General features: G+C 35.8%; 1 protein-coding gene across 1 annotated transcript; it reads right to left on the reverse strand.

Moving 5' to 3' along the window:
* Positions 1-9,738: 9,738 nt before the first annotated feature.
* On the reverse strand, positions 9,739-12,304 carry LOC143582841 (homeobox-leucine zipper protein ATHB-16-like). Its single transcript, XM_077065321.1, has 3 exons — positions 11,944-12,304; positions 10,966-11,351; positions 9,739-10,279 (listed from the first exon to the last, which is right to left on the reverse strand). The coding sequence occupies exons 1-3, from the start codon at positions 12,002-12,004 to the stop codon at positions 9,842-9,844; spliced, it is 885 nt and encodes a 294-aa protein (XP_076921436.1). The 5' UTR covers positions 12,005-12,304; the 3' UTR covers positions 9,739-9,841.
* Between the last annotated feature and the right edge of the window lie 11,689 nt (positions 12,305-23,993).

Here is a 23,993-nt window from a genome sequence, read left to right on the forward strand (position 1 = left end):
TTTTTATACATATTGAGTTCGGCCCACTCGACGTGTATGTCCAAGCTCCGCCCATGTTCATAAGTAAATGTCTCGCCTCTTAGATTACCAATGCGTTTTGGGCTTAATTCTAGTAGACGAGAGGAGATCTCTACAGTTAAGCGTGCTCAGTTGGGATGGATGACCTTCTGGGAAGTCTCCACCTGGGCAAACAAAAACAAATCTGTGAGTTCTTCGTGAGTAAAACAGACAATATTAATGGTACAAGAGACCGGATGTTACAATAACGTGACTATCTTGGACGGTAACGTGGCATCCTAGGATAGCAAACATGAGATTTGGTTTTAGACATATTTCGTCACTTTAATGTTTTCTGTTGTATATCCAATTATGAAACTGATTTAAAGTCTTATGATATGTATGTGATCTGTAAATCAAACGAAAGTAACACGCTCTAATTTATTTAGGGGTGTTACACTATTTCCGTTAATATGTTTTGTATAATACAATCAACACGAGATAAATAATTTTACAAAAGATATACTATGTCTCTATATATAATGACCCGATTGTGACATCCGTTCAACATGTATAAAATTATTATAAAGATAGGCTTCTAGAGTAGATAATTTTAACCTTATAGCTAGAAGTGGCATGTAAATATATACATTGTTTTATCGTAAGAGATAAAAAGCAAACATGTCAATATGTCATAACGTTCATTATTTTTTAAACTTTGAAATGAAAATAATAATATTCTATTTACATCTCATAACGTTACAAAAGTTGGAGTCACTTGTTCACACCATTTTTCTTCGTTTCTCATTGTACACACTATGACCATCAAATTTGTTTGTTTGCATCAATAAAATCCACTGGATAAGATAAAAAAAATAAAATACAAAGTTACAAACTTATTATTTATAGTTTAACATTTTTACTGTTAGGATCTACATACACACGAAAACAATAAAAGAGATTACAAGAGTTTAACGTGATGCGATCTAGATTAACCAACATCTATGGATGGAAACTATGTACAAGATGAAAACGTGAAATATATAGAGATAGAACTAGCATTTATAACTTATTAGACAAAATATCTAAACCGGGTTAAGCTTAGGCCCGACCTCCTCGCCCTGTCTCTTCTTTTGACTTTAACTAATAAGCCGCACCTAAAAAAAGCCTATGAACCCAACACTTCCATCTAGAGGTGAAAAAAAACCCGAACCCAAAACCGGATCCGAAATAAAAACCCAGAACCGGTTTTTTTATACCCGGGTTTTTAATACACGAACCAGTACCTGACCCTACCTGTAGGGTACGGATAGGGTATGCATTTCGGTACTAAAACCCAAACCCGAACTGGACCCTACCCGAAAACTCGAACCGGATATTTCAAATACCTGATCTACACCCGAAAAATACTTTAAACCCCTAAAAAGTGTAACATTTTAAAAAATCCAATCTATACCCGAAAACCCCCGAAAGTATGGTTTTTTAATACCAGAAAATTGGGTATTCAAATACCTGGTTTTAGAATAACTGATTCTATACCCGAACCAAACCTGATGCATAGGGTATGGTTTTTAGAGATAATACTTGGACCCGAACCCGACCCGGTTATTACAAATACCCGATTTTTCAATACACGATTATACCCGAATCCGGTTTCATACCCTGAACCGAGTATTTGAAAAACCTGATTTAAGCGCCTCTACTTACATCAATGTTTTTATTTTTATACATTTTTATATAATAAAATGATTAAATAAAAAAAAGTATAAGATGTGACTTAGATTCTTTTAATTTAATTGTGGTCCCCTATAGTTGCTAACGATTGAAAACCCCTTTTTTGGAGAGGTTCACAAAAGTCGGTGTGGAGCCTACCTCCTTACTACACTTCTGTCTATTTCCCACACAAATTCACAAAGTGGTGACTCAACCAAACTACTTTCATCTTTCACACTTTACACCCCTTTCTAGATATTTAAGTCAATAGGGATCCCTATCCATAATATAATGTCACTTTCTTACCAATAGAATAGAGTAGGTATAATTAAATTAATATATAGTTAAATAATTTATATAGTTTTTATCATCGTCCGTAGATCTATACATAACCGATGTAATATATACAAACATAAATGCCTATTGTAAATTATAAAAAAAACTTATAGCATTAAACATGTGGGATGTTAAGTTAGTTGTGTATTGTTGTGCATCACCACGAATTCATCATAATAGATAAGCTTGAAGTGTTTTTCTCATTGACTTGGATTTTATAAAATTAATTAGTCAAAATTTGGATATCATGGTTAAAAAAACATATATAATGCAATCTTACTACTCTACACCCATGATAAGAAACAAGGATCATCTTGATACGTCACTTTTCAAATATTTTTCAAATTAATACATAAATATATATTATATAAAAATACATATTTAAACAAAAAAAAACAATAATAAGCATCATTTCACACTCAACCATATTTCTACATGGACACCGTTTATACACTTAAGCATGTTATATTTACCAACATGAGCGAAACTTCATTTTTCCTTAACACGTCATTTGGTCATCTAGAGAATTAGGTAGCCTATTTGCCACAACCACGTTTTCCACTTATTAAAAACAAGTGTAGTTGTTTGATGTTGATGCAATTAACATACAAGGGGCCAAAAAAGTTAACTACAGTGACCATTCATACTTTTTTGATAAACTCATGTAAACTAGGAGAGGCTAAGTGCAATTTGTAAAACTACAGTAAAAAGACAGCCTATAGGTTCTCTATAAAGTTTCAATATAATGGAGTAGGAATAGACCTTTTCTTTGAACTTTGGTGCCTCTTTTTTGAAACATATTTACATGCAATATATATTTTCTTATAAGTTAAAAACTAAAACATATATGGTGTGTTATCATCAATCAATATAAGCCATTTCAACATATGTTATTTTTATTTATGTGAATTTTATTCGAGTTATTTTTAGGTTAATCAAATGACAATTTTCACATTATATTATCATAATAAATAAGTATATTATATAATATACTTTGTTTCTATTATACAAGACAGTAGCCTTTAAATGGTGCATCTTATATTACTATTAAATTGTATCATCAATACGGACAACTTTAAAACCCATTTAGCATGCATGAATAGGTACAATTTTGTAGCACATAATAATGAAAATAAAAATTGAAGCCATTAGGGGAACTAGGCTATACGTTAAGCCACTAAGGTCTTTCTTTTTCACCCACCACATGGGTTGATTAGGAAAAGCAACCCCACATATCAATTTAGACTTAATAAAATAGATGGTTTAAGAAAAGTGTGTATAATTTAAATAAATAGTGGCCACTCAAGCACTCATATTCTTACTTCATTCGTTCAAGTATTTTATTTTAGTTGTAAGAAATATTTATTAAATCGAAATCTAGTACTAAGTGAAGATATTTTAAGAGCATCTTTTTATTAATAATTTTTTATAATCATGATTTTATTGGATTCATTTTCCAAAGACAAATGCATTACAAGTAGTGTTATACTAATAACTAGGGTACAGGCTCGCGTGACACGCGGGTTGAATAACTTGTCACTAAATATATTGAAATATAAAAACCTTTTTGGCCGTCATTTTATACCTAACAAATTTTATACTCTTCTAAAACAACCTGTTTTGAAATATTTTCAAAATAGTTACAAAATATAAAAAAAATTGGAATTAGTCAACTTTAAAAATTATGAAATTTTGTTTGATTTTTGACCAATCTTGCAACAAACTTTTAAATGATCACTGACATTAATATTTTGTTAAAATTGAAAAACTTGAAAACATTTTACAATAAATGAATTTTCAAATAACTTTGGAAATATAAAAAATTTTATGTTTACTTTGAAAATAATTAAAGGTGAAAAAATATGATGCAAAATCAATGAAAACAAAATATAAACGTATAGAAAATAAATTATCAAATATTTTTAATATTCTTTGAAAACATTATGAAAACTTAGATTATCAAATTGTTTGGATGTTATAATTAAAAGATTTATATTATGTTTAAAAAACTTTTTAGTTAAAATGGATAAAAATATAATACGTGTTTATTATATAGTATTGAGAAATTCAGTGACATTAATATTTTGTGAACACAAATTCAAAAAAAATTATTGAACGTACATAACCAAATTTAAAACGGTGAATATAAAAAGAAACTTATGTTTCGGGTGTGGAATTTCATAATCAATTGAATCTGCTACAAATAATAACAATAAGAAATTAATATGTGATTAATTTAATTTTTGAAATAGAAAGTGACATTAATATTTTATGAAAAGTTGTTATTTTTAATAATATTCACTAAATCATATGTGCCGAATAATATTTATAAATGATGATAAAACGGTTATTTAATTTATGATATATTAAGTATTAATTATTAGAAATTATGTCAACTTAAATATTGTGTTCTAAAATAACACGGTTATTATTTACTAATATGACTAATTAATTTAGAAAATAACTACAAATATGAAAATCAAATCGGTTACTTTGAAAAACCTAAAAAAATTATGGAAAGATTTTGAAATGAGTTTAAAATTATGGAGAGTATTAAAACCTTTAAAAATTTGTTGAAAGATTGGTCAATTTTCGAATTTAAAAGAAGTTTAAATATCTTGTAATTAAAATCATGAAAACTTTATAACTTATTTATTGGGTTTTCCATATATAACGTAATTGTTTATATATAGAAAATATAATGTATCTTACAATATAATAACATAATAATGTTTTAAGTCAAATATAATAAAATATAAAAATGATAAAGTGTACATGTTATTATTTCTGTCAAAATAAAATGTAACAATTGATTAGAAAAGGTAATGAATTAATAATAACAAAATTACTAAAATTATAATAATTATTATAAATTATTGAGATTATCATTAATAAATAGATAAATATAAGATACAAAAATAAAATTTTCTTTAATACATCGCGTCTGATTAAAATATATTAAATGGACAAAACCAACAACTATATATGACTGATTATATAAAAATCAAATAAATTACATGAATTGTGAAAAATACACAAATACATGAATAATAACAAAAATATACATCAATATTAAACAAAAAATAAGATATCTTATCAACAAATCTTCAACCCATGAAATTAGCTATATCAACTTGGGAACATAACCTGAAATGAGAAAATTAAATATTAATATTCGTTTTACAAATAATAAATTTTAATCGTGGTACATGTTATGAAAAATTTACCCAGTAATTCATAAAATTCAACATTAATTTAAATTTGGAAATTTATAAACTTTAAATTGCATCGTTTTAGAAATAATAAATTGGTAATTTTAGAAATTATGAATGTTTGTTTAATCACCTATTTAAAAAGTTCAACTTAAAGTTAAAATCAACTTTAATGTTTGACCAGGCAATTGAAAAATGTTTGACTAACTTACACGTTTGACCAACAATTAAATAAAAAATTAACTTAAATTTAAATTTGGAAATTTAAACCTTTTTAATCAAATAGTTTTATAATTAATTGTTTTGCAACAATAAATAAGCTTAAAAAAATCAACAAAATCAATTGTTCTGTTTAATTAAATAAAATTTTAACTATAAATAAATGGTAGAATTAACAAATATAATTTTAGTTTTTCCTTTTTCTTCTAGAATTCGTAATTATGGCGTCAATCAATTGGATTTTTAGAAACCGTAATTACAGGGCCAATTAATTGAATTTATAGAAACGTCGTAACCTTCCAAATTCTTACTCCAAATTGGCGTTCATGGTTTCAATTGAATCAGACGGTGGTTCGAATTGAATTGTTTGGCGATCCTAAAAGCATCAGGTACCATTGAATTGAAGATCTGGAACGCCCATTGAAGCAATTGAATCGCGATCCAAAGCGTACCCAGATCGTATTCGTACCGCGTTTGCGTACGAACGATCCAGATCGAAATTTGTGGCATGTTAAGCGATCCTTGTGACTATGGGTATAACACATGAACGGAAAAACTTACCGGAAAAATGTAAAAACGTAGAAATATTAGCTTCATCGCCCCTTTTGATTTAGAACCTAAACTGATTTTAAAAAAATCAGTTAACAATGAAAACAAAGATAAAAAAGGTTATATCTACAACAACCGGAAGAAAATATGATGTTGCTGGAAAAATATGTAACCTTGCCGGAAAATCATATAACATTGTTGGCCATTAGAGTATAATATATAACCTTATCAGAAAACAATTAATCTCGATCTACATTACCGGAATATAGAAGATGGTGGATGGTGGTGTTAGTAAGCCGAGAGAGATAGGGAGAGAGAGATAGAGATTAAATACAAACAAAAACGGAAAACAAAAATCTTACCGGAAAACCGTAATAACTTCAAAATATCAATTCAATCTTGGATTTTGATATACAACCTAAAGAGATTATTACAAAATCATATAACAATTAAAATAAATATAAAACCATATCGGAAAACCTTACCGGAAAAATATATTACCTTGCCATAAAATCAAATAACATTGTTGGCCATTATAGTATAATATATAACCTTACCGGAAAACGAATCCCATCAACATTACTGGAATATAGAAGATGGTGGATGGTGGAGTTAGTAAGTCAAGAGAGAGAGAGAGAGAGAGAGAGAGAGATTAAAATAATTTTGGTGGAAAATATTAAGGTTTAAATAAGTTTTTTGGTGTTTGGTCAACATGACACATGACACAATATTAGAGCTTCTGAAAATGATAATTTGATGACTGGATTGCACATGTGGACAGCCTAGTTGAAGGCCATGTGTCCATATTGTATTGCTTTAATAGTATTTAAAGATTGGTCGGAAAGTAAGGTTGGAGCTACTAACTAATCGAAAATTGTATTGTCGTACCAGTTTTGTTGTGTTGTGTGATGATCATATATGAAATAATGTTCTAGTTACGAAAATTATTGTGTTGGTATCCAATTTTACATGGTGTTGGTATGACATGTGTTCGAAAATTGTTTCGCTATGCCAGTTACATTGTCTTGTCATGTTCCCTAGTGTGCAATAATGTCACAACTCGATTTAAGACATGGGCGTGACTACAAGCTGGTATATGGTTATTTTGTACTTATATATTAGAGAGAGTTACGTTTATTATGAAGAAGTCTTGGATTAAATTATTAATTTATAAAATATTGAAATTAAACACCCATTTACGGATTACAAAATATACAAGGTATACTAAATATCAAAATGCGAGCCATCTAGAATGAGCAACATCTATCCCCATATCATGGTACATTAACATTGTGTATCCGCTATGCTTAGTACATGAAATGTTTTGAAAATATGTAAGTTATATGCTGGTGAAACGCTGACAAACTATAAAATAGTTTAATATTCATTGTTCCACAACTAATAAGTTTATTCCCTGGGTAGGGTGTCATGGACCTTATGTACGTATCAACCAAATCTATACACGCAATTAACTATCCTCATAATTATGCCCAACTATCCGATCGCCTAAAGGGGATATACTGAGAATGAATACCGGCAGACATGGAGCAAGGCACATGTGCAATTTAGCCCAAGGTTTATTAACTATTAATGTGCTATAACATTTTAAGGATTTAATAATCCTATAAAAATATTTGCGTACTATTTAACAAATGACCTATTCATTATGAAAAGTAAATTGATTTAGTAAAAGGTTGAACATATTCACGTTCTGAAAAGGTTAAACATGTTCACATGTTTAATTCTATATGATAGATCTCAATCGGATAAACATTTGTCTTGGATGCTTAACATGTTAACCTATAATAATATGCTTACATAAATACAATGATCTTCTGCTAATCTAACTACAGACCTTAATAAGTTTGGTTTTACAGTTTTAAACATTTATAAACACACTTGTTTGTTTTAAGTTCAAAATTATATATCTATTTCAAAATGACGTTTCTTCATCGTTTAGTAAGTCAATACCTTTATATGTTAAAACTATAAGTTTAGGTATCACTTTACCTCATACAATGATTTCGCTGGCTTAAAACAGTTTAACTAGAGGACAACTAATACCTCGATGCTATTAACGGGGGGTACCGAGAATCGGTAATACAAAACTTGTACTTAGGTCGGTAATTCGTCTACTACTTCGGAACGAGCGTCAAGACAATGACAAACCTCGGTATCGAGAAGGTAAGGAACGAATATCGAGGAAGTGGAGTGTGATGGATGAATGAAACGAGCTGTTGGAGCTTGCTATTTATACTAGTTGGTCGTGCTCCCGACAACATATTGCTGGTAGATCGGCGACGCTCGTCCAACCATTTGCCACGTGTCATTCTCTATGACGTATGGCAGACGTTTATACCACGTGTCATTCCCTTACGCCATGTGCCACTCTTCCGTGATTAGTCAATGGCCACGTGTTGCATGCCGATTGTTTGCTTCAATGTTAAGTGATGGGCCACTAGTGATAACACGGGAGGCCGCCACTTGTTTGGGTTCCCGGAGGTTTGCTGGTTGTGTCAGCTGCTGGTCAACATTCCTTATTTTGCATTTTAGTCATTGTATAATCAAGTTTGACCCATTTGGAAGAGTATTTTGTGAGATGCTACAATAATCTTCCGGTTACGAAAACTATTTTGTTTTTATTCAATTTAAATGGTGTTGTTATGACATGTGTTCGTAAATGGACCAAGGCATATAACAACACAATGTAAATGGTACAACATAACGGTTATTCTTGTAGTGTGTAACACTTTTTTTAATGAATTTTTATTAAAAAAATTGTTTTAATTATATACATATATTAAAAAGGGAAATAAATGCTTGATTTTATGGTATAACTTCTTTTAGACAATAATTAAGTATATAAATGTTATTCTAGTTTAAAATTTTCGCGGGGACTAGTATTTAATGAAGAAAGTTAATTAACAATAACCTCTTTTATAAAGTGAACACAATTAAGTATTAACAATCTCTTTTGCCTTTTTTTGAAGTAAGAGGCACATGTGAATCATATGCTAGTCTCGCGATTCTGTAACGCATGTAGTCTAGAAGTTCAGTAAAAGTTGGTAATGCCTTTGTGGCTTGCTGAAAATTGTACAATTGTTTGGAGATAGTTATTCTGAAGTTGAGTGGCTTCATTCATTATGAAGTTAAGGCATGCTACCACTTGTAAAATTATAAGTTTGCTTAGATTCAGATCACTAAACTTAAGACTTATTAAAGAAATATAAGTAAAAGGAATTTCCATTTGAGTATGATGTTTGTACCTTCATGTATGTATGTGTTATTATTTTAATAACTTGTTTGCATGAACGTTATGAACCTAAAACACACTATGTGTATAAGGTTAATCGGTTTTTATGGCTTTAGAAAAAGGATAATTAGTTGGCACTTAGGCGGGGTTATCCATTTGAAGGTCGACGTCCATGATGATTGAAGTTTCTAGTTTATATTTATTAAGACAATTTTATTGTTTGTTATGTTGAGGGTACAAAGATTGTTATGTTTCTTTTGCTTTCTTAATGAGAATTTGAATGTTGATGTATGTGTAAACCTGACCTATGTGTCACCCGAGTTAGGAGCATTACAATTGTTGTGTGGGTACTTTTAATAATTAACCGCCATTTTAGTCGTTAAGACTAAAATATGTACACATATTTTTTTATACACTTTGTTAACATGGAAAGGCCTAGGGGCATCTAAACACATAGTATTTTCCAACTATTTTTAATATATTTCATAAACTTTCGAAAATATTACACAATTATTCGATTTCTTAAACATCTTGGTACTTCAACTACGAACTATATAAACTATTAGTTTATATGATCCCGAAAATACCAACAAAGGTTAGGTGCTTGATCGACCAAAAATATGTTGCAAGATTCATCCTCGACATTACTAGCTAAATAGGGATCTTGTTGCGGTTGATACACGGTTGTATCTATCCGCTCTGTCGTAACAGACGACGAACAAAGAGAAGAGAGACCAATGCCCGCGATATTTAGCGACGGACTTCCATTGCCGTTGCTAATATTAATGTTGTCATCGTTTAGCACCCCACTAGAATCACTGTCCAAAAGTTCATCTTTTAATTCCATTAGTTTTTGAGTCTTTTCATAGTTTAAGCTTTTGTAAACTTCATGGTTTGTGTTGGTCGGATCAGATCCCAAGAATAGCCCATTTTCTCTGTACTCGAATTCATCATTGTTTTCTGTTGATTCGTCGTGAAGCTTTGATTTTAGCTCTGACAACTGCAATCATAATATTGATTTCAGCATAAACATGTTTGGAAATTTTTATTAATTAAAAGAAAAAAACAAACTATTTAATAGGGGGTCTAGGTGGTGTACCATTCCATAGGTTTATTCATGTTTCATTAATTAAATAAAACAAAATTTAAATAAATGTGTAAACGATTCGAGCCAGGGTTTTAGTTTACCTAAGTGTGAGTTTAATTTGTTTAACATAAGAAAATTTGAGCTTGACTCGTTTCGAGCTCTATTCTTTAAATTTAAACTTGGCTTATAATTAGTTTTTCATCTTCAAGCTCGTCTCGTTTATTATATTAATTAATTAAAAATGTTTTTAATTATTTATATTTATAATTATACTTATATAAACATATATTAACTTTTATAGTAACTTTATATTGATAAGTTACTATGTAAATATATGTAGTGTATTAAATAAAAGTTATATAAACAATATCAAAGTTACATAAATTACTGGCTCAGGCTCTGATTTATTTAATTTATTTATAAGCTTGAGTTTAGACTCAAACTCGATTAATCTCGACTCAATTCAAGATTTAACTAGCCGCACTCAAACATCTCACAATCGGCTTGTCTCGTTTACACCCTGTCACCCCTGTATTCAAATTATGCTATGGCTAGGTTTGTTTATATTTTAATTACAAACAAATTATAAAACAACTCACCTGTTTGTTTAAGGATTCTTTCTCTTGCTCCAGTTTAAGATAATTATGCTTAAGAACATCATAATTAGACTTCAAAACATTATAATCTCTCTCCAACTGTTTAGTCTTCCACCGTGCACGGCGGTTTTGGAACCAAATCGCCACTTGCCGAGGCTGCAACCCCAAATCTTGTGCCACTTTCATTTTCCTATCCGGGTCGAGTTTATTATCCACTTCGAATATTTTCTCGAGTGATTTCACTTGATGACTGCTTAATCTTCTCTTTTTGTCACCGAATTGCCCGGTTTCTTCACCACCGTAGTCTTCTCCATCTCCACCGCCACCGCGGTCCATCATTGACTTGATTTTTGTGTTGTACATGCAGTCATCTTCGGATTTGATCTCACCTAAGTTAAGAAAATAATGAATATTTAGAGGGTGTTTGTGATTGCTTATTTTCATCAACTTATGACTTATTAACTTTTTGAAAAGTAATTAGGTGTTTGTGATTGATTATACTGTGAAAGAAATAGTTTTATAAGTTACACTTTTATAACTTATTAACTTAATGAAAAGTTATAAGGAGGTAAAAATAAGGAATTTAGTTTTTAAGCTGGGTTAAATAAATATATCAACTTAGTAACATGACATAATTAAAAAGTCAAATTTCTTGTGCTAGTTTTTTAAATTTCCAAATACAAAGTTTACCATAAATGGTAACATATAGTGTCATGAGTTTTTGAAAGTTTAAAACAAAAAACTAAGGAAAAAAAGTTGTTAAGTAAATTCATAGATCTTAAAAAAATAATAAGAGATAAAAAAAATATGGGAATTGCTAAAAAGCTGGGCAAGAAGGACATGTAAACATCATTCTAGCAAGGGTTGTGAAAGTAGTCAAGTACAACTCTTAAAGCATGATGTACAACTAGATTATGAACAAATGGTATTGATTGAGCAATAATTGATCATGAGAAAGAACAATCTAGCAATGTTGAATACCTTCAAGTGGGTGAGAGAGAAAATGAGTCAAAGAATCAGAGCAATTGAAGTTTCTCTTCATGGTATTGAACACTTGAAGCAAAGATCCTAGATTACAACAGCTTAACCAAGCATCTTCTAGTGGGATTTATAAAAAATAAATGTTTTTTTTATAAAGACACACCAATCAAGAATTTTGGTTTGTGGGTATTTTTAGAAAAGTTAAAATGATGAAAGGGTATTGAGAAAATCAAGAAGGGAGAAAGGGAAAGTTAATTTTGTTGTGTTTTTTTTTTTCTCAAAATCTGAGTGAGTTTTATACAACCAAGAGAGGATGAAGCAGAAGAAGCAATGTGATGAACAAGTTGTGGGGTGGTGTGGGGTGTCATTCACTGGCCTTTTCTTATAAGAAACTAAAATTAATATTTAATTATTTTATATTATTTTTATGATTTTATTAAAAAATTATTAAAATACTTTATTTTTTTTATAAAGTTTATAGGTGCGTAAATGAGTCGAACTGAGCGCACCTCAATTTTAGTCTAGTTCGATCTAAACTCAGGCTCAAGTTTTTAATGCTTATTTTATTTTACTTCACTTAATTTATTTGTCTATATTTGATAAGCAAGAAGATCTATCTCGTTTTGTCATGATGTTGTATCATTCATATATAATTACACATAAACATACTTGTGTGATATATCTTGTATGATTCATAAGTTGTGTTCAATAATATCTGGATGAGACTGTGTTAATTGTTAAAACATTATCCTAAAGTATAATTTAATTACTATATTAACCAAAAAAAATTTAACTATCATATATTTTAATTTGATTATTTGGTTTGGAATTTGGATTTAGTTTTAGTTTGGAAGAAAACTAAAGTATTATACTTGTTTTCTGATTGATTCCGGTTACTATATAGTATGAATGAATAATACAAATAATCGGGGTAATAATTTGATATATCATATATGGGGAAGATTAACGTATAAATAAATTAACGTGCTAATTGTGGTTATCAAATAGAGTAATTACTCTATGATGTAATTACATAATTACTCTACTTGTATATATATATATATATATAATTATTCTACTTGATTATCATGATTAGCACGTTAATTTCATTTATATTTGATCCAAAACGTATCATATATTATATATACACACAAGTAAAATAGAAAAAGTTGAAATGAAAAGCTTAAACATGTCAATAAATGGCCTTTGAACGAAATTAATTTGGTCATTTATTATATTTGTTTTCTGATTGACAGACATATCATATATACACACTAGTAAAACACAAAAAAAGAATTCAAATGAAAAGCTTAAACATGTCAATAAATGGGCGTTGAACGAAATTAATTTGGCCCTTAAAAAGACGGTTTAATGAGGATATTGACTGGGTTCATACAATCACCTACACACATATAGTTCACGTTCTAGTGCTTTACTTAGTACGTCCTGCATCTATGTTATTTGCATTAAAGTCACCAAATTTAGTATTCGCCTGGAAGATAATTTAAGATTAATTTTGTCTTGAATTTGTAAGGATGATAGGAAATAAGGCAACTAAAAGTTTGCACAAATTTGGTGTAACTAGATGGTAATCTGGAAAAAAAAAAACAAATATGATTAACTCATGTATTTCTTATTTATTATTCCTTCCTGTAAGTGACAAATGAAGCTTTGCTCATCTATTTTGCTCATATATTCTTACACCTCTTAACAACAATACAACTTCATACATTCCTTTTCTTTTATTTTCTTTATATTTAATCTCTTTGTAATTGCTTTTCTTTCTCAACTAATATCATGACATAATACTATTTAAACAATTAGCATGCAAATTAATGGTTCTTGTGAAAGAAAAAAGAGGGTTTAAGATAAAGGGATAATTTAACTATTGGTTTGAGTAGAATATAAAAGAAGGGATTATGCTTAAGTGACAAGTATAGGTGACGACGAACGGGCGGAAAAAGAGAGGCAATATGGCTAAGTTAAAATTGCTTAATTACCTATAATACCTTTGTCATGCAGTTACAACTTACAACACAACTTCCATACTGCATTATTACCTATACAAGTTCTATAGACTATAATAGATGCAACATATGGCATAGTCATATCCAAAAGAAAGTGAGCATTAAGTATATAGTGAATGCTCTTAAGGCATAAAACACGTGAAATGAAAGAAATTATGCTTAGTTGTGTGGAATCATGCAAAACCTTATCCAATTAGCATATACATTTGCAGGACCTTTCCATTTATACAAATTTGTAATTAGAAATTTATCATATGATCTTCAATAGACCGATTATGCATAAATATATAAAGACTTGTATACAAACAAGATAAACTTGAGCATTTTACGCAAAATAAAGAAAACTTTCAAGCATCCCCCACCCCCATATGAAGTTACTAGATTTGGTAACATGTTCCCACTTAGACCAAGTGTAGTGGAGGGGGTTTAGTTAACAAAACTAGCATCACGTCATTACCACGTATGCAGAGAGACAATCACAATTCACAAACTTTTTCCTCAAACACCCGTAATGCTTTAACTAAAAAGAACAATTATTTTGTAATCCTTTTTTTTTTATTGTTTTAGACCTCCTCTCCATAATATGTGTAGCGTCCTCCTGATCATACGTGATATGGAAGTGGTTTAACGTTCACTACACATTGTCTTATTATAAAGATATATCCCTTCTCCAAATAAGTTTAATATTGTCCTCAATGTTTGGTTAGTAAGGTAACTGAGCTAGCGTGTTGAAGAAACACTAAACGACCTCGGCAGATTAAGGATAATCTGGGGGTTAAGTAGATGTTTCCCACGAGGGTTAGGTCCAGCAAAGATGGTTATTCTTCTCGACCTGCAAAACAGACACCATGAGCTCGTCACTGAGAAGGGGGGGGGGGGTTCCTCCTTGTGACCACCCTCCGGCGTGAGAATCAGACTAGATTGCTCTGAATATAAGTGTATATAGAGAGAAATAGCTAGAGAAGATAAGATGATATGAGATGATAATACCGTTCCAAGGTGTTGGAGTATTTATAGCCGAAGGTAGGTTTCCAAGCAGGTACGGCCAGCTGTATATAATATTCCTTTTCCACCAACTACGGGCTATGTTTGTGTCACGATGTGAGTTGGTGGGTAGGCAGCGGCTGATAGTGACATTTTGTACTGGAGCGTGCTCCTCCTGGTACTATTGTCAGTGAGCTGTCACCCTGTGATTGGTTCATGGGTCGCTTTTGTCAGATCTTGTCTATTTGTCCATACCTTGGTAGGTATAGTGCAAAAGATCTTCTAGAAGCGTACGGACTGGCTCTTTTGGGCGGGAATATTCCCGCCCTGCTCATTCCTTCTTCAGGTGACATTACTGAAGTATAAGAGTTAGTGCCTTATGCGTGTAGCCTTACTGTTAGTGCGGGTAGCCTTCCTTCTTGGCTTGTATCTTCAGCTGCGGGGACAGGCAGGGTACTTTACCAAGGGAGGCTTTCCTGCGGGAACAGCTGGCTTACTGCGTGTAAGGTCTTCATCTCTCTGAGCATGGTGGGTCCTGCGGATCCAGTTGGTCTTTGCGCAGACGTCCCTCTTCAAGGTGAGTCTTGCGGGTCCAACATGGCTTTGCTGGGACCTACCTCTTTACGTGTAAAATAAATGGAGCGATAAAATTCCGGTCTCACTCACGCTTGTAATTCCGGTTCACCTAGTAGAAGTTATCGAACGACCATGATTTTCCCCAACACAATCTATGAAAAATATGCTCTAGCTTCTGAAGCAACAACCATAAGCAATACGGAACTAAAGTACGTACTAAATAAAACCATAGAATAATTTAAGTGGAAGTAAATTAACACCAAGTAGAAAAGTACAATTAAAATATGAAAACAACAACAAAGGACAATGCTCAAAATAAAACTGCTTGAAGATACAAACAACAGGATGCAAGGAGAGATAGAAGCTAGTGTGACATCTGACCCGATCCGACCCGACCCAGGTACCCGTTTCTCTGACCCGATCTCTTTCTTTTATTATTTAATATTTATACTTATATTTTACTTTTAATAATAATATATATTTTCCTTCCCGCCTCTTTCTCTCTTTCTTTCCGCCGTCCCGTCCCTCTCCTCTCTTTCCGCCTTCTTTTCCCTCTTGTCGCCGTCCCGCCCTTACGCCTTGTTTCCCTCTTTTTCTTCTAACTCTTTGCTTGTCCTTTGTTCCTTCCCGCCTAAGGTTGTCTGCGCAGCTCCACGCGCCAGACCCCTTACAAGGAATCCTGCGTGAAGACCACCTGTTTCAGCGATACGCGAGACGAACTCTTCTCGCAGCGCGCTAAGAATTGTAATTCTTCTCGCAGTGCGCGAAGGACGGAAGTTCTTCCCGCGACGCGCTAAGGATTTGTAGTTCTTCTCGCAGCGCGCTAAGAATCGTTGTTCATCCCTCGACGCGCGAAGAATTATAGTTCCTCCCGCGGCGCGCTAAGAAATGTGATTCTTCCCGCGGCGCGCTTAGAAATGGTAGTTCTTTCCGCGACGCGTTAAGGTTGGTTCTGTCTGCCTTCGCGCTCGCGCTCTCTTGACCTTCTGTGTCAGCCTTCTCGCGCTGAACCCTTTTGAGTTTTCTTCTGTGGAATCTAGCCGTTTGCTTTTGTGTTGTCTTATCTTTTGAGCTGTTGACCTAATCTGCTTTATGTCTGAAAAGTTACTTTCGGCGCAGCATGCGCGCCAACCCCATTGGTTGGCAGAAAAAGTGACTGACATAATCTTTTGAGATCTGCTTTTGCCATGCTTGACCAGTACCTTTATCTGACCCGCCCATGCCCTTTTACTGTTCCCTGTCAGCTTTATCTTGCTCCCTGCAGCTGCCATATCTTTTGTTATCTTTTGTTTTGTCTTGTTCTGTTTGTCTTGGAATCTTTTCCCCTTTTTCTGGATTTATGTCTCCTAGGGTTTCTCTATAAATAATAACATTATTTTTCCTAACACTACACACACAAAACACTTAATCTCTCTTATTCTCTCTTGCTCCTTGCTCTCTCTGCCGTCCTCCTCTCTGCCTCCGTCTTCCTCTCCGTTCTGCCCTGCTTTTCCGGTAATATATATTATATATAATAACTTATTAATTATGCTAACTTATAATCAAGACTTAAAACAAATCATTAAAACAATAATCTTGTTTATAGGTTAACTTGTGCTTGTTTAAAGTTGGTTCTTGCTTTATCTATCATCGCATCTTTATCAAGTGAGTAATCTCGTATCTAATCCCTTTTTACTTTTAATGTTTTGGGATGTTCATGTGTTCGTACAAACTTAGAGTCTTAAACTTGTTTATGAACTTTAGTCGCGCAGTATCCCATGTGTTGAGGACGTTTACTTGGCTGTTTATTTGTATGTGTGTATCATTAACCGCTTTGTTCGGCCTATTCCGCAGTTTTCATGGATCCATTAGATGAACACGGGAGACCTATCGTTTACGGTTTTCTTTGTTTACACTTGCACAGATGTTTTCTCGTTTTTTGTGCTCAATTGGGAGCACGGATTGAACTATGAACTATGAGCTATGATCTATCTAGGCTTGATCACAATCTGATTGCACCCTTGTTAAACACCAGACATACACGTGTTGCGCGCAGATTTATTGTTATCTATGTATTGTATTAAACTTGATTTCTCACCAACACGCAAGTGTTTGACGTTTATTTTAACACATGTTCAGGTTTGCAGTAGCTGTTTTGGAGCTTGTGGACACATAGGACGTTTTTACTTTTGGACCTAGATTAAAATGTATCAAGACAAGTTATTACTGTTCGAATATTTTGATTTATAATATATTGATTTATGTTGGTTTATTTATATCTTATGTATACGTTGCGCATGCGTGAATGAATATATTTATTAAATATTGACACCCAATAGTGTCACGAGTAATGAAACAATATGTGGCGCCCCGATGTATAATCCGCCTTTGGTCGGGGTGTTACAGATTGGTATCAGAGCTCGTTGACTTTAGGATAGGTGGTTAGACGTAACGGCCTAGAATACCTAAGAGTCCCTTCTCGCGCATGAGAGAAATCTCATGTTTGCGCGCTTATTGTTAATTACTCGTTATTTATGAATATGCTCGCACTTGCGCAGTATATGATTTTATGTTTTATTTCGCGATATTTCGATTTTTGCTGAATTTCGATTTTTATTGATTTTACTTACATATTCGTTTGTTGGGATTGAAAATCCGAAAAGTCATGGTGATACATGAATAGTTGATTTTCAATTTCCATTTACGATTATGTTCTGAGGTTGGAGACTTGAAAAGTCATGGTGATACATGAATTGTCAACCTCCAATACTCATTTTCTTGTATGTTTTATATTGAAGATTGAAAAGTCATGGTGATACATGAATCGTCAATCTCCAATACTCGTTTGCTCGTATATTTTAAATTGGGAATTCGGAAAGTCATGGTGATACATGAATTGTCGATTCTTGATTCGAATTTGTTACCTTTATTAAGTCTGCATTTAGGATCATTTATTTTACTTTTAACTGTTGACTGTAACTGACTCCGTGAAACCAAGCTTTATAAGATTAAAACTTTGCGCTAAAACCAAGATATTAACTAAAATTAAAATTTTTATAGAATGCCTCCGCTATCTCGCCGATTTCAGAGAAGAGAAGCCTCGCGCATGCGTAGACAGCAACGTTCCCAGGAAATGGCCGCCGCGATAGCCCAAGCCTTGAGCCAAAACAATACCTCGAGTTATAACATTAAGTCCTTTAACGCGGGTAACCCTCCAAAGTTCACAGGTCTTGAAGGAGCCACCGTGATGCTCCAGTGGCTTGAGAAAATAGAAAACACTTTCCTTCACACCCAATGCCCCTCAGACAGACGAACCCTATATGCTTCCAGTGTCCTGGAATCCAGAGCGCTTACATGGTGGAATGGAGTAGCTCATGCGCGTGGCGCAGAGGCTGCTTCTAGCATGACATGGGAGGAATTCAAGGAAATTCTTACGCGAGAATTCTGCCCTCCCAACGAAGTTAAGCGCCTGGAGGAGGAATTTTGGAATCTTAAGCAGTACAGTGGTGAAGCGCGCGAGTACGCGACGCGCTTCCATGAACTAAGCCTGCTGGTCCCTCACCTTGTTACCCCTTCCCGCCGAGCCATAGAGAAATTCCTTGGGGGTCTCCCCATGGAAATTCAAGATTCTGTATGGGCCAGAAACCCAGTAACCCTCTCTGACGCCATCGAGTTGGCCGCTGTGCTCAGCGACAACCATGTCAGAGCAGGAACCCTGTTCCTGCGGGGAACTGAGAAGACCAAACTCACCAAGACTGCCCCTGAACCAACAGAAACCAAACCTGAACCCTCAAACCGTAACAACCTCAAGCGCAGGCGCAAGGCCTATGCGCTTACCAACCCGCCCATTGTCCAGCAACCCATCTACCAACCTCCAGTTTACGCGCCTAACCCACTGTCAGCCTACCCAACTCCCCCTGTAGTTCACAACTATGCCCTAACCAATCCAGCACTCCCTGCCCCGCCACCTAAGAAACCTTACACAGGAAATCAACCTTTTTGCCCAACCTGTAGACTTCACCACCCAACCCAAACCCCGTGTCGACAATGTAACCGATGTGGCCGCGTTGGTCACTCTGCCGAATACTGTAGAGTCCCTCTCGCCAATCCAATTGCGCCAACACCACCAGTTTACCCGCAAAACCCACAACCAACATACCAAAACCCACGACCCAGGTCGTGCTATAACTGCGGTGATCCCAGTCATTTCCGGAACGCGTGCCCGAGACTACAAGTGCAAATCACACAAGCGAATCCGGTGAACCAGATTTCGAACCAAGTGACGCGTGGACGAGCTTTTAATATAACCGCGCACCAAGCGCAAGCGAATAATGATGTAGTTAATGGTACATTTTTGCTTAACGGATTTTATGCTTCTATACTTTTTGATACTGGCGCCGATCGAAGTTTTATTTCTCGCGCGTTTGAGCAGAAGCTTGCGCGACCGCGCGATAACTTAAAAGAAGATTTTTCAGTTGAATTGGCTAACGGTGAAACTGTTTTAATTAACTCGGTGATTAAAGACTGTACGCTTAACCTTAACGAAAATGATTTTCTGATTGACCTCATCCCCATGCCTCTTGGAAGCTTTGATGTTATCATTGGTATGGACTGGCTCTCGAAGAATCGCGCCGAAGTTATTTGCGCCAAGAAATTTATTCGCATACCTCGAGAAAATGGTGATCCTCATATTTACGGCGAGAAACCCTCCCGCGGTCTTAAACTTATGTCTTGCGCCGAAGCCCAAAGACTCATACGGAAGAAGTGTGTTGCATTCTTAGCCCATGTGGTTAAACCTGCTGAAGAGAAGAAGCTTCGCGATATCCCTGTTGTGCGTGATTTTCCTGAAGTTTTTCCTGATGATCTTCCTGGTATCCCTCCCGCTCGTGAAGTCGAGTTCCGTATTGATCTTGTCCCTGGTGCTTCCCCCGTAGCTAAATCTCCTTACCGTCTTGCGCCCGCTGAGATGCAAGAATTGGCAAGCCAACTTCAAGAGTTGACCGCTAAAGGATTCATTCGCCCTAGCTCTTCGCCCTGGGGTGCTCCGGTGTTGTTCGTTAAAAAGAAAGATGGATCGTTTCGCATGTGTATTGATTACCGCGAGTTGAACAAACTCACCATTAAAAACCGGTATCCCTTACCGCGTATTGACGACCTCTTTGATCAACTCCAAGGTGCCTCTTGTTTCTCGAAGATTGATCTCCGCTCTGGCTATCACCAGTTGCGCATCCGCGATGAAGATGTTCCGAAGACTGCTTTTCGAACTCGTTATGGCCATTTTGAATTCTTGGTCATGTCCTTCGGTCTAACCAACGCACCCGCCGTTTTCATGGATCTAATGAACCGGGTGTGTAGGCCTTTCTTGGATAAATTCGTGATTGTGTTTATCGATGATGTTCTGGTGTATTCTAAGACCAAGGCCGAGCACGAGCAACATCTTCGGTTGGTGTTGCAAAAGCTTAGAGCTGAGCAACTCTATGCTAAGCTTTCCAAGTGTGAATTCTGGTCTGATGAAGTACAGTTTCTTGGTCATGTTGTAAACAAGATGGGTATTCATGTCGACCCATCCAAGATTGAAGCAATCAAGAACTGGATTACGCCATCCTCTCCTTCCGAGATCCGTTCCTTTCTGGGCTTAGCTGGTTATTACCGGCGCTTCATTTCGAACTTCTCAAAGATCGCTTTGCCTTTAACAGCTCTAACGCACAAAGGTAAACCATATATTTGGGGCTCGAAGCAAGAAGAAGCCTTTCTATCGCTCAAACGTTTGTTGTGTGAAGCTCCTGTTCTTGCGCTACCTGAGGGTAATGATGATTTTGTAGTGTACTGCGACGCCTCCAACCAAGGTCTCGGTTGTGTTCTTATGCAACGAGGCAAGGTTATCGCTTACGCATCAAGGCAACTCAAGGTTCATGAAAAGAATTATACAACTCACGACCTCGAACTAGGTGCAGTTGTTTTTGCCTTGAAGATCTGGAGACACTACCTTTATGGCACTAAGTGTATCCTCTACACTGACCATAAAAGCCTTCAGCATATCTTTGATCAAAAGGAACTTAACATGAGGCAACGCCGATGGAACGAACTCATCAGCGATTACGATTGTGAGATCCGGTATCATCCTGGTAAGGCTAATGTGGTAGCCGACGCGCTCAGCCGAAAACCCTGCCAGCTTAACTGTATTTTGCCGCGCACGCAGCTTCACTTCGCGCCGATTCAAAGCAACCTTGAATCGCGTATTCGTGACGCGCAGCGCGCATCCATCAGTAATGGTAACCTTCGCGCCGAGTTAGCGTGTGGCGCGGAAGCGCACTTTGTCCCTAATCTGAGTGAAATTCTCTGCTATCTTAATCGCATCTGGATTCCCTTTGATGAGAATCTTCGCGCTGATATCCTGAGTGAGGCGCATAAATCTCGGTATTCTATTCATCCTGGCGCTGATAAGATGTACAAGGATTTGCGCATAACTTATTGGTGGCCCGGTATGAAGAAGGATATTGTTGTGTTCGTAGCTAAATGCCTGACTTGTTCTAAAGTAAAAGCTGAACACCAACGCCCATCTGGTTTGCTCGAACAACCAGAAATTCCTACGTGGAAATGGGAATGTGTAGCGATGGACTTTATTACCAAGTTACCTTTGACAGCAAGCAAACATGATAGCATTTGGGTAATAGTGGATCGATTGACTAAGTCTGCTCACTTCCTGCCCATTCGTGAAAACTACCGTGTTGAGCAACTCGCGCAGCTTTATGTCAAGGAAATTGTCTGCCGCCATGGTACTCCTTTGAGCATCATATCCGATCGCGATGGCCGTTTTATATCTCGCTTTTGGAAATCTCTCCAATTTGCGCTAGGAACTCGCTTGGACATGAGTACGGCATATCATCCTCAGACTGACGGTCAGTCTGAGCGAACTATTCAAACTCTTGAGGATATGCTCCGATCTTGTGTTCTTGATTTTGGAGGTAATTGGGATTCGCACCTGCCTTTGATCGAGTTCTCTTATAATAACAGCTATCATTCCAGTATTGGTATGGCCCCATTTGAAGCACTTTACGGTCGTAAGTGCCGCTCCCCGATCTGTTGGAGCGAAGTGGGTGAAACTCAAATCACAGGACCCGAACTTGTTCAAGAGACAACCGATAAAATCGCCAAGATCCGTGATCATCTGCTGACTGCCAGGAGCCGACAGAAGAGTTACGCAGATCGTAGGCGAGAGCCTCTCGAATTTCAAGTTGGTGATCTTGTTCTCCTCAAAGTGTCGCCTTGGAAAGGTGTCGTCCGCTTTGGGAAGAAAGGTAAGCTTGCTCCTCGATATGTTGGACCATTCAAGATTCTCGCGCGTGTAGGAAAAGTTGCCTACAGACTTGACCTGCCGCCCACGCTCAGTAATGTGCATCCAACGTTCCATGTATCCAATCTCAAGAAGTGTTTAGCTGACGAGAACCTTCACATTCCACTTGATGAAGTTCAAATTGATGAAACTATGCATTTCGTTGAGAAGCCTGTTGAGATTATGGATCGCGAGGTTAAGCAAACCAAGCGCAGTCGTATCCCTATCGTGAAAGTTCGCTGGGAGTCCAAGCGCGGAGCCGAGTTTATATGGGAAAGGGAAGATCAAATGAAGATCAAGTACCCGCACCTGTTCTCTGCGCAACCTACTTCGAGATAAATTTCGGGACGAAATTTCTTAAAGTAGGGGAGACTGTGACATCTGACCCGATCCGACCCGACCCAGGTACCCGTTTCTCTGACCCGATCTCTTTCTTTTATTATTTAATATTTATACTTATATTTTACTTTTAATAATAATATATATTTTCCTTCCCGCCTCTTTCTCTCTTTCTTTCCGCCGTCCCGTCCCTCTCCTCTCTTTCCGCCTTCTTTTCCCTCTTGTCGCCGTCCCGCCCTTACGCCTTGTTTCCCTCTTTTTCTTCTAACTCTTTGCTTGTCCTTTGTTCCTTCCCGCCTAAGGTTGTCTGCGCAGCTCCACGCGCCAGACCCCTTACAAGGAATCCTGCGTGAAGACCACCTGTTTCAGCGATACGCGAGACGAACTCTTCTCGCAGCGCGCTAAGAATTGTAATTCTTCTCGCAGTGCGCGAAGGACGGAAGTTCTTCCCGCGACGCGCTAAGGATTTGTAGTTCTTCTCGCAGCGCGCTAAGAATCGTTGTTCATCCCTCGACGCGCGAAGAATTATAGTTCCTCCCGCGGCGCGCTAAGAAATGTGATTCTTCCCGCGGCGCGCTTAGAAATGGTAGTTCTTTCCGCGACGCGTTAAGGTTGGTTCTGTCTGCCTTCGCGCTCGCGCTCTCTTGACCTTCTGTGTCAGCCTTCTCGCGCTGAACCCTTTTGAGTTTTCTTCTGTGGAATCTAGCCGTTTGCTTTTGTGTTGTCTTATCTTTTGAGCTGTTGACCTAATCTGCTTTATGTCTGAAAAGTTACTTTCGGCGCAGCATGCGCGCCAACCCCATTGGTTGGCA

The sequence above is a fragment of the Bidens hawaiensis genome, unplaced genomic scaffold (genome assembly GCF_021521415.1).
Source record: "Bidens hawaiensis isolate Kalapana, Puna unplaced genomic scaffold, B.hawaiensis_p1.1 tig00001511_1, whole genome shotgun sequence".
Classification (NCBI taxonomy): Eukaryota; Viridiplantae; Streptophyta; class Magnoliopsida; order Asterales; family Asteraceae; genus Bidens; species Bidens hawaiensis.